The sequence below is a fragment of the Ovis canadensis genome, chromosome X, assembly GCF_042477335.2.
Source record: "Ovis canadensis isolate MfBH-ARS-UI-01 breed Bighorn chromosome X, ARS-UI_OviCan_v2, whole genome shotgun sequence".
NCBI lineage: Eukaryota > Metazoa > Chordata > Mammalia > Artiodactyla > Bovidae > Ovis > Ovis canadensis.
In genome coordinates, this window is record NC_091727.1 from 7,063,086 (window position 1) to 7,077,640 (window position 14,555).

At 52.7% G+C, this 14,555-nt stretch overlaps 1 protein-coding gene across 5 annotated transcripts in view; it reads right to left on the reverse strand.

Annotated features, from left to right (window-relative positions):
* GPR143 (G protein-coupled receptor 143) overlaps window positions 1-14,555 on the reverse strand; it is a 47,526-nt gene that overhangs the window by 24,749 nt on the left and 8,222 nt on the right. The window contains exon 1 of one of the 5 annotated variants that reach the window (XM_070289711.1): window positions 5,965-6,277. The exons of the other annotated variants lie outside the window; for them this stretch is intronic. Within the exon in view, the coding sequence (XP_070145812.1) occupies window positions 5,965-6,232 (268 nt within the window). The 5' untranslated portion in view covers window positions 6,233-6,277. Of the gene's footprint in view, window positions 1-5,964; window positions 6,278-14,555 lie in introns of those variants that run through there. 5 annotated transcript variants of the gene reach the window in all.

Below are 14,555 nucleotides of genomic sequence, written 5' to 3' on the forward strand. Positions count from 1 at the left end.
CATGGCCCAGGTTCAATCGCTGGTCAGGGAATTGGGGTCCCACAAGCTGTGCAATTTGTCCGGGTGGGGGGGAAGATTTTAAAAAATCCTGGGGGGGGGGGCGGGGGACCACACTCCATGCGATAGCATCTGTATTTCTTTCTGTCTTTATTTTGGCTGTACTTGGTCTTCGCAGGCTTTCTCTAGTTTCAGAGAGGGGGGGCTACTTTTCACTGTGGTGTGTGGACTTCTCACCACCGGGGCATCTCTAGGAGCGCAGGCTCTAGGTGGGTCGTGGGCTTCAGAAGTCTCTACACCATAGGCTCAGCAATTGTGGCTCACAGACTCTGGAGTATGCAGCAGCCTCCCGGACCGGGGATCGAACCTGCGTCCCCTGCATTGGCAGGCGGGTCCTTTACCACTGGACCACCAGGGATGCCTTGGCATCTGTGCTTGTTATTTCTCAGCGAGGAGGTCTGGACACCCCCCGCCTTGCCCTGACTCCTGCTTCTGTTCATTTGCCCACAGTGCCATGTACCTTCCTTCGAAAGGTGAAAGGATGTACCAATCTTACTTCCTGACCCCTCAAAAGATGTTTGGCTGCAACTCTATCTCCAGATATTCAAGTTACTGAAACTATTAAGATGCTTCCCCCAAATGCTTCAGCAGAATCAGGGAGAAAGCCAATTTTTAAAAATTTAATTATCCTGCACCACACTCGCTTTGTCGCTAACAGAAAGAGATGTATTCCTTCCTGTCTTACTCCAGTCTGAAAAAGTGACTACAAGTTCCATGGCATGTGTCTGGAGTCAAGATTCTTGAGCGTCTCCAAGCACAAAACAGCAAGAGAAACAGGGGAGCCAACCCCTGGGACACATCCACCAGGTATCTGGTCAAGGTGGGCTAGAAGCTGCTGCTACACCCTCAGGACACGAGGTGGAAGCCATTCAAATACCATCAGAGCCTCTCTTTCAAGAGTACATGATTCCAACATGGCCAGCACCAGTCAGCGCTCACAGAACATCGACGCCCTTTGGATCCTGATTTGAACAAACAAACTGAAAACCGGCGTGTACGACATGCCTGAACATGTAGTGGTGACGTGAAGGAAATGGTTTTCCTTATTTTTTAGGTGGTAGTGATATCAGTGTGATATATATATATATAATTACATATTATAATATGATACTATATTAAATATACACTTAATATAACATATTGGGCTTCCCTGATGGCTCAGAGGGTAAAGTGTCTGCCTGTGATGCAGGAGACCTGGCTTTGATCCCTGAAGAAGAAAATGGAAACCCACTCCAGTACACTTGCCTGGAAAATTCCATGGATGGAGGAGCCTGGTAGGCTACCGTTCATGGGGTTGCAAAGAGTTGCACATGACTGAGCAATTTCACTTCACTAATATAACATATTAAATATGCTATATATTGTAATATAGAAAATATTGTAACATACAATATATGGCTTCCCTGGTGGCTCAGATAGTAAAGAATCCTTCTGCAATGTGGGAGACCCAGGTTTGATCCCTGGGTTGGGAAGATCCCTGGAGAAGGGAATGGCAACCCACTCCAGTATTATTGCATGGAGAATCCCATGGACAGAGGAACCTGGCGGGCTACAGTCCATGGGCTGCAAAGAGTCAGACATGAGCGAGTGACTAACACACTCACACATGTAGTATACAGTATGTTACAATAGACATGTTATATAATTATGTATATAGTTATATACATATATATATATGCTGAATACTTCTGCAGATACATCTGAGATTTGTGTGGATGAAATGATATAAATTCTTGGATCTGCTTCAAATTAATTCAATGGGGAGTGGGGTACAGGGATGAAGTATAGAGGAGGCTAGGTGATGAGAACAGGGGGCTTATTCTACAGTCTCTCTACATTTGCATATATTTAATAAAGTCCAAAATAAAAAGTTTAAAAGGTCAGCAGTATTGAGCTTAGAGTTTGTAAAACGTGCCATGCTAGGGTTGAAAGCAGGGGTCAGCAAAGTTTCTGTAATGGAACAGAGAGAAAATAGTTTAGGGCCTGTGGCCCACACTTTATCTATGCAATACCCACTTCTGCCCTCGTGGGGGAACAGGGTGGGTGGAAGATGTTGCCCCAACAGTGCACAAGTGCAGGGCACGGCTGTATCCCCATCAGACTCCACTTACGGATGCTGACATTCACATTTCACAGAATGCTTACATGTCTGAAATACCGTTGTTCTGTAGATTTTCTTAAAAGTATTTATTTACTTGGCTGGGCCGGGTCTTAGCTGCGGCATGTGAGATTTGTTCCCTTGACCAGGGATTGAATCTGGGTCTCCTGCATTGGGAGTGCAGAGTTTGAGTCACTGGACCACCAGGGAAGCCCCTGTTCTGTAGATTTTTAAGCTCTGAGTGTTAAGTCAGCTTTTTCACTCTCCCCTTAGAAAGGGAGAAAGGGAAGTTGCTTAGTTGTGTCCGACTCTCTGTGACCCCATGGACTGTAGCCCACAAGGCTCCTCTATCCATGGAATTTTCCAGGCAAGAGTACTGGAGTGGGTTGCCATTTCCTTCTCCAGGGGATCTTCCCGACCCAGGGATCGAACCTGGGTCTCTCACCTTGCAGGCAGATGCTTTACTGTCTGAGCCACCAGGGAAGTCCCTGTAGATTTTTAAAACATACTTTAACGTGTAAAAACATTTTTAACTCATGGGCCGTACATAGAAAAGCAGGCTGGATTTAGCCTAGAGACTACAAGTTTGCACACCTGTGACAGAAAACCCAAACTTAGATACATAGATAAAAAAGGAAATGAAAATTTTATCGTATATATGGAGTTTTCTTCCTAATTCTGCTAAATTGGTTTGGAAACAACTGCATGCCTGCGAGCACAGGCTTGATAATATCAACTCTTAGTCTCTTATTGGTGGAAAGATCATGGAACCATTGTATTTTCTGGGTTTTCCTTCACAACACTGCCTAAAGCTTCCCTAGTATGAGCAGTAAGGAATACACCAAAGTGTTAAAAAAAGAAAAAAAGAAGTCCCTGGAAGCAACTTTTACCCATCTTGTATTGCAGAATCCACTCGTTCTCCCGTAGTGTCCCTGGGTAGCAGCCTCTGGATCAGTCCTCCCATCCGCGGGCCAGGCACTCTCAACCACGCACAAGCAGTACCCATTCCCCGGGGCGGGCATCCTCATTTGCACACGTAGGGGTCCCCACTCACGGACCACGGGCCCTAAAACACGCACCACCCGACTGCTGGGCACCCCCACTCATACACAGAGCTCCCCACTTGCGGGCCCCATGCCTTCAACTACGCACAGATGGGTCCCCACCCATGGACGGGGTGCCCTCATCCTTGCACGGAGGGGACCCCACCCATCTGCTAGGCGCCCTCAACCACTCACAGACGGGTCCCCCACACGCGGGCCTGGCATCCTCACCCACATATTGAGGGTCCCCGAGTCCCGGAGACCAGGCGCGCTCAATTCTGCAAGGAGTGGTCCCCATCCGCGGTACGTACATCCTGAACCATGCACACGACTCCCGGAACCTTCCCTGCACACGAAGGGTTCCCCAATCGAGGGCCGTGTTCTCTCAGCTCCCAAGAAGGGGGTCCCCACTCTTGGGCCCCGCGGCCTCCACTGGGCATGGAGGGGTTCCCACCGCGGGCCGTCTGCCCTCATTCGCGTAAGGAGAGGTCCCCATTCGCTGGCCGCGCGCTCAACGGCACACGGAGGAGCCCTGACCCGAGGTGCACGTGCCCTGAAACACGCACAGACAGCTCCCTGCTCGCGGGCCAGGTGTCCCCAACCGCGCACGCAGTAGTCCCTGCCACTGGGCTGTGCGCCCTTAACCGCAGACAGAGGCGTCCCCACTCGCGAGCAGCGCGCTCTCAAGCACACACGGAGGTATCCCCACTAGAGGGCTGCGGGCCTCAGCTGGGCATGGAGGGATCCTGACATGTACTATCCTTTCCACGCGCGCCCTGGAAAACGCACAGACGGGTCCCAACTCGCGGCCCGATGTCCTCACCTGCACACGAAAGGCTTCCCACCCACGGGCCGTGTGCCTTCAACCGTGCATGCAGTGGTCCCCACCACAAGGCTGTGTGCCTTCAACCATTCACCCAGTGGTTCCCACTCGCAGGCCGTGAGCCCACAAGCACACAGAGAGGGTTCCCACTCACGGGCCACACACCATCAACCACGCACGGATGGGTCCTCAAGGCTGTAGGCGCGCCCTCAACTGCACACCAAGGGTTCCCCACCTATGGGCAGTGTGCCCTCAACCCCTCATGGAGTGGTCCTCACCACAAGGCTGTGCGCCCTCCATGCCCATGAAGGGCCCATTCATGGGACGCGCGGCTCTACGGTGAGGACCCCTCCGTGTGAGGGTGAGGATGCCTGGCCCGCGAGTAGGGACCCGTCTGTGCGTTTCCTAGGGCGCACGCACCGCGGGTGAGGACCCCTCCGTGTCCAGTTGAGGGCCCGCGGCCAGCGAGTGGGGATCTTTCTGTGTGTGCTTGAAAGCAAGCTGTCCACGAGTGGGGACCCCTTCGTGTGCAGTGAGAGGTCCCCATTCGCAGACCCCGGGGCCGTGTGTCTTCAACCGCTCATACAGTGGTTTCCACCCGCGGTCCATGCGCCCTCAACTATGCATGGAGCGGTCCCCACTCGCGTGCAGCGCACCCTCAAGCACACACGGAATGGGCCTCATGGGCTGGGCGTCCTCACGGCACATGGAGGGGATCCCACCAGCCGGCCGTGCGCATTCAACTGCATCCAGAGGGGTCCCCACTCCTGGGCCCTCAACTGGGCATGGATGGATCCCCACCACAGTATGCGCACCCTCAACTGTGCACCAAGGACCCCACCCGTGGGCCATGCACCCTCAACCACGCACGGAGTGGTAGTCCTCACCACAAGGCTGTGTGCCCTCAACTCCCATGAAGGGCGTCCCCACTCGCGGGCCGTGCGCTCTAAATTGGGCACAGAGAGGTCCCCACTCGTGGGCCATGAGCCTTCAAATGGGCATGGAGGGGTTCCCACCCCGGGCCGTGTGCTTTCAGCTGCGCACACAGTGGTCCCCACCTGCGGGCCGTGCACCCTCAACTGCACACGGAGGGGTCCCCACTCGCGGACAGCGTGCCTTCAAGCACACACAGAAAGATCCCCACTCGCCCTCAACTGGGCACGGAGAGGTCCGCACCTGCGGTGCGTGCGCCCCAGGAAACGCACAGACGGGTCCCTACTCGCGGGCCAGGCGTCCTCACCCTCACACGGAGGGGTCCTCACCGTAGAGCCGCACGTCCTCAACCGCGCAGGCAGTGGTCCCCACCTACGACGGGCAGTGAGCCCTCAGCTCCCACGAAGGAGTCCCCAGTGGCGGGCCGCACCCCGTCAACCTCGCACAGAGGCCCACCCTCGGGGCTCTCAACCGCGCACGTAGGCGCGCCCTGAAAAAAGGCACAGACGTGTCTCTACTTGGGGGCCGGGCGTCCTCACCCACAAACTGAGGGAGCCCTACTCGCGGGCCGCGCGCGCTCAACTGCGCATGGAGGGGTCCCCACCTTTGAGCTGCACGCCCTCAACCGCGCACTCAGTGGTCCCCACCTACGACGGCCCGTGCGCCCACAGCTCCCACGAAGGGGTCCCCATTGGCGGGCCGCACCCCGTCAACCTCCCACAAAGGACCACCCGTGGGCCGCGGGCTCTCAACCGCGCACCTAGGCGCGCCCTGAAAAAACGCACAGACTCGCCCCTACTTAGGAGCCCAACGTCTTCACCCACAGGCTGCACGCACTCAACTGCGCGCGGAGAGGTCTCCGCGCGGGCCCTGAACCACGCACGGAAGGGTCCCCGGCCGTGCGCCCTCACCTCCCAAGAAGAGGTCCGCACTCGCGGACCGGGCGCCCTCATTCGCACACTGACGGGTTCCCCACCCCCGCACCAAGCCCGCGCGGATCGCGCGCTAACCCAAGCAGCCGAGCAGGTCGCAAGCGTTGGCGGCGCGCACAATGCGCACGGAGGCGGGGCCGCGGGCTGAGGTCGTTGGCGAGGCCGAGGCGATCCCGGGGCCCGCCGGTAGGCGCCCGGGCCGCAGCTGCAGGAGGCCGAGCGCCAGGCGGAGCGCGCCGCTGCCCAGGCACAGCGCGTGGAAGGCCCGCGGCTGGAAGCCCAGCGCGAGCTGCGTGGCGGCGTCCCGCGTGGGGCAGCAGAAGGTGCCCAGTCGCGGAGAGGCCATGGGTCGTGCTGGGGACGCGCGCGGCTCGGGTCTGCCTGCCGGCCTGAGTCATGTGCTTGGCGCGGGGGCCGCGGGGAGGGGGCGTCATGTGCCCTGGGCCTCCCCGCAGCCCCCGCCCGATCCCCGCCCCGCGCTGGCAGAAGAGGCGCCAGGCTCGGTGAGGGCAGCGCGGAACGCCACGAGGCCTCACGAGGGTGATGCTTGGTAGCGAGGAGGAGGGGTGGGGGCAGAGAGCTCAGGGGCGGGAAGTCAGCTCTCTCGCCCGTCAGCAGGCCTTCCCGGGGGGCGGGGGAGGTTAATTACCCAGAACCCGGAGCCCTCAACAGTGCTGTCTCATCTTAACTCATCTCCCCCAGAAAGCACGCGCTCTTGCCAGGTCTGAGCAGTCTGAGTCTCTGACATCCTTCATTTTGATCCGTTGCCAGTTCATAAACAGTGCCCCTTCCGTGATTAGCATGAAAATACTTCTTTTCTATGACCCCTCTCCACAACGGATATCACCCCACAGAGCTAGGACTCTCGCTTGAAATCAACAAACCTTTGAAGAAAGGGGAAACTCTTTTGCCAAGCTGGACACACACACACACACACACACACACACACACACACACACACAGTTTTGCACCTTCAGATCCGCTCCATTTTTACTCAGCTCAATAATGTAGGGTTAGATTTTTGACATTGTATATTAGCTTTCAAGAGTAACTCTCTTTAGGAAAAAAAAAAGTTTAAGTTTATTCAGATTTTCTTAAAGTATGTTAGTCCCTCATTCGTGTTCGAGTCTTTGCGACCCTGTGGACTGTAGCCCATCAGGTTCTTCTGTCCATGGGACTCTCCAGGCAAAAATACTGGAGTGGGTTGCCATGCCCTCCTCCAGGGGATCTTCTGGACACAGGGATTGAGCCCAGGTCTCCTTCATTGCAAGTGGATTCTTTACCAAGTTAGCCACCTGCTTTAATTTTTAGAGGAACTGCATTAAACATTGACAATCATGCTGAATTCTATATGCATAAAAGTTTCAAAATTATATTAGTACTATTGGTAATATACTGAGTGGACTTTAAAAAAAAAAACTCTTCAAGTTGAAAATGTAAGAGCCTCATCTAAGTTATGGCTTTACTAAAAGTGAAAGCGAAAGTCCCTCAGTCGTGGCTGACTCTTTGCGACCCCATGGACTATACCATCCATAGAATTATCTAGGCCAGAATACTGGAGTGGGTAGCGTTTCTCTTCTCCAGGGCATCTTCCCAACCCAGGCATCGGACCCAGGTCTCCCACATTGCAGGCAGATTCTTCACTAATCAAAATTTGACAAAGAAAGAAAGAAAGAAAAACACCAGCTCCATCATACTTATCATCAGGAAATTTAACAGGTCCATTTGCAGTCAGGAGCAGTCTTTGACCTCCTCCCAGCAGTAAACATGCCGTTTCAGAATTTTTCCAACCAGATGTAAGGTGTCCCTAAGCTTTTCCTCCACCTTCTCCCACCCCAGCGGCTCATCTCCATTTCCACCACCAGCTTTGCAGTTTTAAGTAAGACAGAGTTTGGCCTCAGCTCCTCAGCCTTCCTCTTGGAAAACCCCAGGACTGGGCTTCTGTTGGGGCAGAAGGCAGAGGGGAGGTCACTGCGGGATTGAACCAGGGCCTCTAACCAGGAGCTGCAAGCGCTACCACTTCAGAAAGATCCAGGCTGGCTTGTCTGGAAGCAGGGGCAGCTGCTCTGATAGAAGTCAGAACACACGCTGACGGTGATGAAACCTTAACCACCCTTGGGGAGTACACACTCGCTTGTAAACACAGGACAAACCATCGTAGGACTACTCCCGAGACCCTGATTCCTTCAGAGCGGAGATCTCAGGACCTGTTGGGAACAGTTGCTCTTCTATTTCCTTGGTTCCTGGAAACCAGAACATTCTTTTGGAAGATCGTGTGTGGAATGTGCCTTAAAAGATGAAAATGCCGCGTCTGTCCATTTGCCCTGATGCCAAAGATTCGGGGGGGTGGATCCGTGCAACAGCGTCACTGCATTTCAGCCTGTTTCTGCCCAGTGTCTCCAGAACAGACAAAACTGCTCAAGGTTGCCTACAGAGCTTCTACGAGGATAAAAAAAAAGTTTTGCTGTGGGTTACAGCTTGGCATGCAACCTCTTTTCTGCCCCCCACCCCCTACCCCGGGAGAATTCAGTAGCTCTGTAAATATTGCACACAGTGGATGGGTTTTGAACCTGGGCTTAGTGGCTCAGAAGGTAAAGAGTCTGCCTGCAATGCAGGAGACCAGGTTTCCATCAGAGGTCAGGACGATCCCCTGGAGAAGGGAACAGCAGCTAGCCACTCCAGGATTCTTGCCTGAAGAATTGCGTGGACAGGGGAGCTGGCGGGCTACAGGACATGGGGTCACAAAGAATCAGACTATGAGTGAGTTACTGAGAGTTAGAAGCCAAAGAGTCTGACTTGTGGTTTTTGTGGGGAATTAACCTCACCTGACTTGGCTTCCTGAAGGAAACCCAGTCTTTGCTCTGAAAAAACAGCACAAATGGATGGCTTGAGAAATAGTGCCTAAGAGAGCAGTCAGCAGAACATTCAGTGCTGCAGCCATCAGACTAAGTCTTGAGCTCCATCTCTCAGCCTGCAAGGAGACGAGCCCAGGCTGGAAAGGACAGGGTGGGGTTTGTGTCCAGAGGCAAAGAAGGAACCCAAGCTAACGCGAGTATCCTTATCCGACTGCCTCCCAGTGCAGTGTTGGCTGCACTGGACAACTTCAAGTCTGGCTTAACTGGCACCCCCCATCCTGGTGGCTCACCTTTCTATCTCTAGTTTCTGTCCAAGGCAGCAGAAGACATGTGACGTGTCCAAGCTCACAAAGGTCGTAGAGCTGAGACTTCAATCCAGGCAGGTCACTCCCTAAGCTCCAGTGGGGAATAGGAGGTTCAACGCCCCGTCAATGTGAGTGTCCGCAAAGGGGTCAGACTGACCAAAGCACTCTGTGCGACTCAGCATCTCGAAGCAGCAAGAAGTCCGCTTTTGAGAGGCTGGAGGCAGGTCGCAGGTGGTCTCAGATGTGATGGCATCTGAATGTCACCGCACTTTGAAGGAAGTGTGTTTTGGGGGGAGTGTTGTGGTCCGTGTACCGGTTGGAAAAGTTTCCAGAGGTGAGGCAGAATGAGAGGAGAGGAGTTTATCAGAGGGGGAGATGCCTTTAGAACAGGGGGCCGGTCAAGGGAGAGCCAGCCCCTTTGATGGGCTAGCAGCCCATTTTTATAGCCTCAAGACAGAAAATTCCTACTAGAAGGGTGGCATTAGGTGTTTGGTTAGGATGCTATGTGTGTTAAGTTGCTTCACTCATGTCCGACTCTTTCTGTGATCCTCTGGGCTGTAGCCTGCCAGGCTCCTCTGTCCCTGGGATTCTCCAGGCAAGAAGACTGGAGTGGGTTGCCGTGCCCTCCTCCAGGGGATCTTCCCAAACCAGGGATCGAACCTGAGTCTCTTATGTCTCATGCATTGGCAAGCAGTTTGTTTACAAGTGCCAGCTGATAAACCCCTAGGATGCTATCGGGTGGATAAGAGTGGGTATTTTAGCTCATATGGGGTCAGGAAACTGGCCAGTTTAGATCTGGAGGCTCAGGGCAACAGTTGATATAGGACTTGATCAGTTCCAGAGATTTTTATCCTGTGACCTTGGTATAGGGCCCCACAGGGAGGTCTATAGGATGGACACATATCAGTTCAGTTCAGTCGCTCAGTTGTGTCCAACTCTTTGCTACCCCCATGGACTGCAGCACGCCAGGCCTCCCTGTCCATCACCAACTGCCGGAGTTTACTCAAACTCATGTGTCCATTGACACATATACGTACATTACATGTTTCAACCTACATTTAAATGTTATGTTTCTTTCTGTGGCACAGTATGCTAATGTTAAGTTGCTTCAGTCATGTCCGACTCTGTGCGACCCCATAGATGGCAGCCCACCAGGGTCCTCCATCCACAGGATTCTCCAGGCAAGAATACTAACCACAGACTGTCGCTAATTCCGAAATGACTGCTACACTGCTTACGGAAGCAGCCATGAGCAGGTGATAGGAAATCCACATGACCTCAAGGGCTTGGCTTGTGGCAAGAACTCGTGTTTGCAGATGACACAGATTTACGTGCAGCTGCTCGCACACACAGTGGAAACGTGTGTCTGATACACAGACCAGACCAACATCTCCATCTCAGAGGGACTGAAAGGCACTCACAGAGAAAGTGTGGGTCAGTCCGCCCTCTGAGGGAGCCCATGGTTTGAACGTGGTGGCTCTTCCCTTCCGGTCTCTGGGTCTCATTGCGATGCCCTTGGTTGAACATTCACAGTGAACCATGTACGTAACCCTGGTCTCTCAAACTAGTGACACTTGAATCTATTAAGGGGTCAGAAAACTTTATTCTGAAGAGAAAAATAAAAGTGAAAGTCTCTCAGTCGTGTCTGACTCTTTGCAACCCTGTGGACTATACAGTCCATGGAATTCTCCAGGCCAGAATACTGGAGTGCGTAGCCTTTCCCTTCTCCAGGGTATCTTCCCAACCTGGGGATCAAACCCAGGTCTCCCGCTTTGTGGGTGGATTCTTTACCAGCTGAGCCACCAGGAAAGCCCAAGAATACAGGAGTGGGTAGCCTTTCCCTTCTCTAGGGGATCTTCCTAACTCGGGGATTGAACCCATGTCTCCTGCATTGCAGGCAGATTCTTTACCAGCTGAGCCACCAGGGAAGTCCTGTTCTGAAGAGGCCAGATAGTAAATATTTTAGCCTTTGTAAGCTGCATGGTCTCTATGGCAGTTACCCACCACTGCCCTGGGAGCCCCAGAGTAGCCACTGGCAGAAGGTAAGTGAATGGATGAGGCATGGTACCAATAAAGCTTTATTTAGAAAAAGAGACAGCCACACGCCACAGGGCATGTGGGATCTTAGTTTCCTGGAGAGTTTACATTCTCTGCCAGGGATTCCAGGCCCTCTGCAGTGGACGCACAGTCTGAACCACTGGACCACCAGGTGAGTCCCAATCTAAAATTATTCTGAAATGTAAGCAACTGTATTGTTTTAAAAGCCAATCATACAATAGTTCCTGCAGGCTTTCTACAAGTCTAACTGTGCAGAGGTAAGGAATGACACGGAGAAGGCAATGGCACCCCACTCCAGTACTCTTGCCTGGAAAATCCCATGGACGGAGGAGCCTGGAAGCCTGCGGTCCATGGGGTCGCTGAGGGTCGGACATGACTGAGCGACTTCAGTTTCACATTTCACTTTCGTGCATTGGAGAAGGAAATGGCAACCCACTCCAGTGTTCTTGCCTGGAGAATTCCCGGGACGGGGGAGCCTGGTGGGCTGCCGTCTATAGGGTCGCACAGAGTCGGACACGACTGAAGCGACTTAGTAGTAGTAGTAAGGAATGACAGCCTATCCAACTTTTAGAAACATGCTATGTGTGCCCAAAAGAAGTCTCTCCGTTGCAGTAGAAATTCCACCATCTTTCAGACAGCAGTCCTCCGTCACTCCCTGTTATTTCTACCTCTAGTCAAATACTTCTATGTTCCTTGAAGGGGTCACATAGACTTAGTTGAAAGAAACGTTTCGGCCAGCGGCCAGTGAAGGAATTTCCAGCATCCAAAGCAGTAGCCCTGGAACACCAAAGAAGCAGAGGCTTCCTTTTCAGCGTCCTGCTTCCTGTGAAGCCCTTGAATTATCAGCTTTAAGGGTACACAGATGACCTGTCCCTTTTGCTGTCTGTGTGTGTGAGTGCGTGTGTGGCTGTGACTGTACTGGGAGTGAGAAGGAGGAAACAGGATAAACTTTGTGTGTCTGTGCTAAGTCGCGATTCTTCATGACCCCATGGACCGTAGCCCGCCAGGCTCCTCTGTCCATGGGATTCTCCAGGCAGGAATAGTGGAGTGGGTTGCCATGCCCTTGAGTTCCCCTGAGCAGTGATCAAAGCTGTGCTCCCTGCATTGGCAGCATGGAGTCTTAACCACTGGACTACCAGGGAAATTCCATCTAAGAATCTCCTACAAGTATCTCTATTGGATTTTTTGGCTTCCCAGGTGGCCCAGTGGTAGAGAATCTGGCTGCAGGAGAAGCAGTTTCAATCCCTGGGTCGGTAAGATTGCTTAGAGAAGAAAATGGCAACCCACTCCAGTATTCTTGCTTGGAGAATCTCATGGACAGAGGAGCCTGGCGGGCTACTGTCCATAAGGTCGCAAAGAGTGGGACACGACTTAGTGACTGAACATGCACTGGTTTTGTTTTTCCCTTAAAATGTCCATAGAAAGGCATTTATTGCGTAATCACCCAAGTGATATCATAGCGAAGGAGCAGAAATTTCATTCTGCCTTTGGGCAAAGCAGTACATTTGAAGTTATCTTGCTGAAACCTCACGTGTAGAATCTTTTTTTGCAGCTTCGAAATCGCTTGCCTTGAGAACTGCCTTGATGACCCCGGTGTTGCGTTTTCATCCTGCAATTTCATTGGCAGAACTACCCCCAAGTTACAGGCAGGCTGGGTCCCAGAAGGCGTTCAAGATTTGAAAAATCATTCCCAAATGTAATACTAGGGATGAAGGTAAGGGTGCCAGGTGGGTGTCAGAGCTCCTGTGCTCTCAGGAGCCTCAAGCCTGCCCCTTGGCCAGTGCTGTGATCTCCAGACCCTGACCTCAGCTGAGGGTCACTCATGGGGTGGTGATCGTGGCCCAGGCCAGGGGCTACTTCACACATCTTTATCCATTGATCTGGTGATAGACATCTAGGTTGCTTCCATGTCCTGGCTATTCTAAGTAGTGCTGCTATGAACTTTGGTCCATTATCTTTTTGATATATGCCCAGGAATGGGATTGCTGGATCATATGGTAACTCTGTATTCAGTTTTTAAAGGAACCTCTATACTGTTCTCCATAGTAACTGCATCAACTTATATTCCCACCAACAGTGTAGGAGGTTCCGTTTTCCCCACCCCTTCTCCAGCATTTATTATCTACAGACTTTTTAATAATAGCCATTCTGACTGGTGTGACGTGATACCCCAGTGTGGTTTCGATTTGCATTTCCTTTTATTGGTGACATTGAGTGTCTTTCCGTGTGGCCTGTTGGCCATCTGTATGTCTTCTTTGGAGAAATGTCTATCTAGGTCTCCTGCTGGTAGGTATCCCAGATCTTGGAGAAGGCAATGGCAAGCCACTCCAGTGTTCTTGCCTGGAGAATTCCCTGGACAGAGGAGCCCGGTGGGCCACAGCCCGTGGGGTTGCAAAGAGTCGCACACGACTGAGCGACTTGAGACATGCCACATCTTTATGTGACAGCTTCCCTGGGGGGTAGTCCTCCCTTGGCAGAAGGTTGGGGACTAGGCTTCTGCAAGCACCACGTGAGGTCAGCAGATCGTTAGCCTGACTCCTGCTCCTCACGAGGGGGACCTGTGGAAATCAGCTGTGGGGCTTTAGCCAGACTTCTTCCAAACTAACTGGCAAAGTCCCCTTCATTCTCCAGGACAGCTATGAGTGGTTTCCATTTCTCCAGTAAGCTGACTAAATGTTCCCCAGAGATGACAGGTCCGGATCCTGGAAAACCCATCAATGTTACCTTATTTGGAAAAAAAAGAAAAAGTTCTTTGCAGATGTGATTAAAATAAGGATTTTGAGATGCAGAAGCAATAGTTGATTCTTTAGGTGGGACTTTAGGTCAATCACAAGAAGCACCTATAGCCATACGAAGGTGGAAGGGGGGAGGAACAGAGTCTCCGCTAGTGCCTCCAGACATGTTATGGCCCCACTATGCTGCTGCTGCTGCTGTTGCTAAGTGGCTTCAGTCGTGTCCGACTCTGTGCGACCCCATAGACGGCAGCCCACCAGGCTCCCCCGTCCCTGGGATTCTCTAGGCAAGAACACTGGAGTGGGTTGCCATTTCCTTCTCCAATGCATGAAAGTGAAAAGTGAAAGTGAAGTCGCTCAGTCGTGCCCAACTCTAGTGACCCCATGGACTGCAGCCCACCAGGCTCCTCTGTCCATGGGATTTCCCAGGCAAGAATCCCAGAGCAGGTTATTCTTCATTGCGCTGCGCCAGCTCTTAGTTGCGGCATGTGGGATCTTGGTTCCCTGACCAGGGATCGAACCTGGGTTCCCTGCACTGGGGGTGCAGAGTGTTAGCCGCTGGACTGCCAGGGAAGTCCCTTCTGCTGACACCCTGATTCCAGACTTCAGACCTCCCGAAGGGAAAGAATAGCTCTTCACTAGCGATGTTATGTTATTACTACAGCCCTCAGAAAGGTAAGACAATATCGGGAAAACATCTCAGATTCCACCTGCCCGAA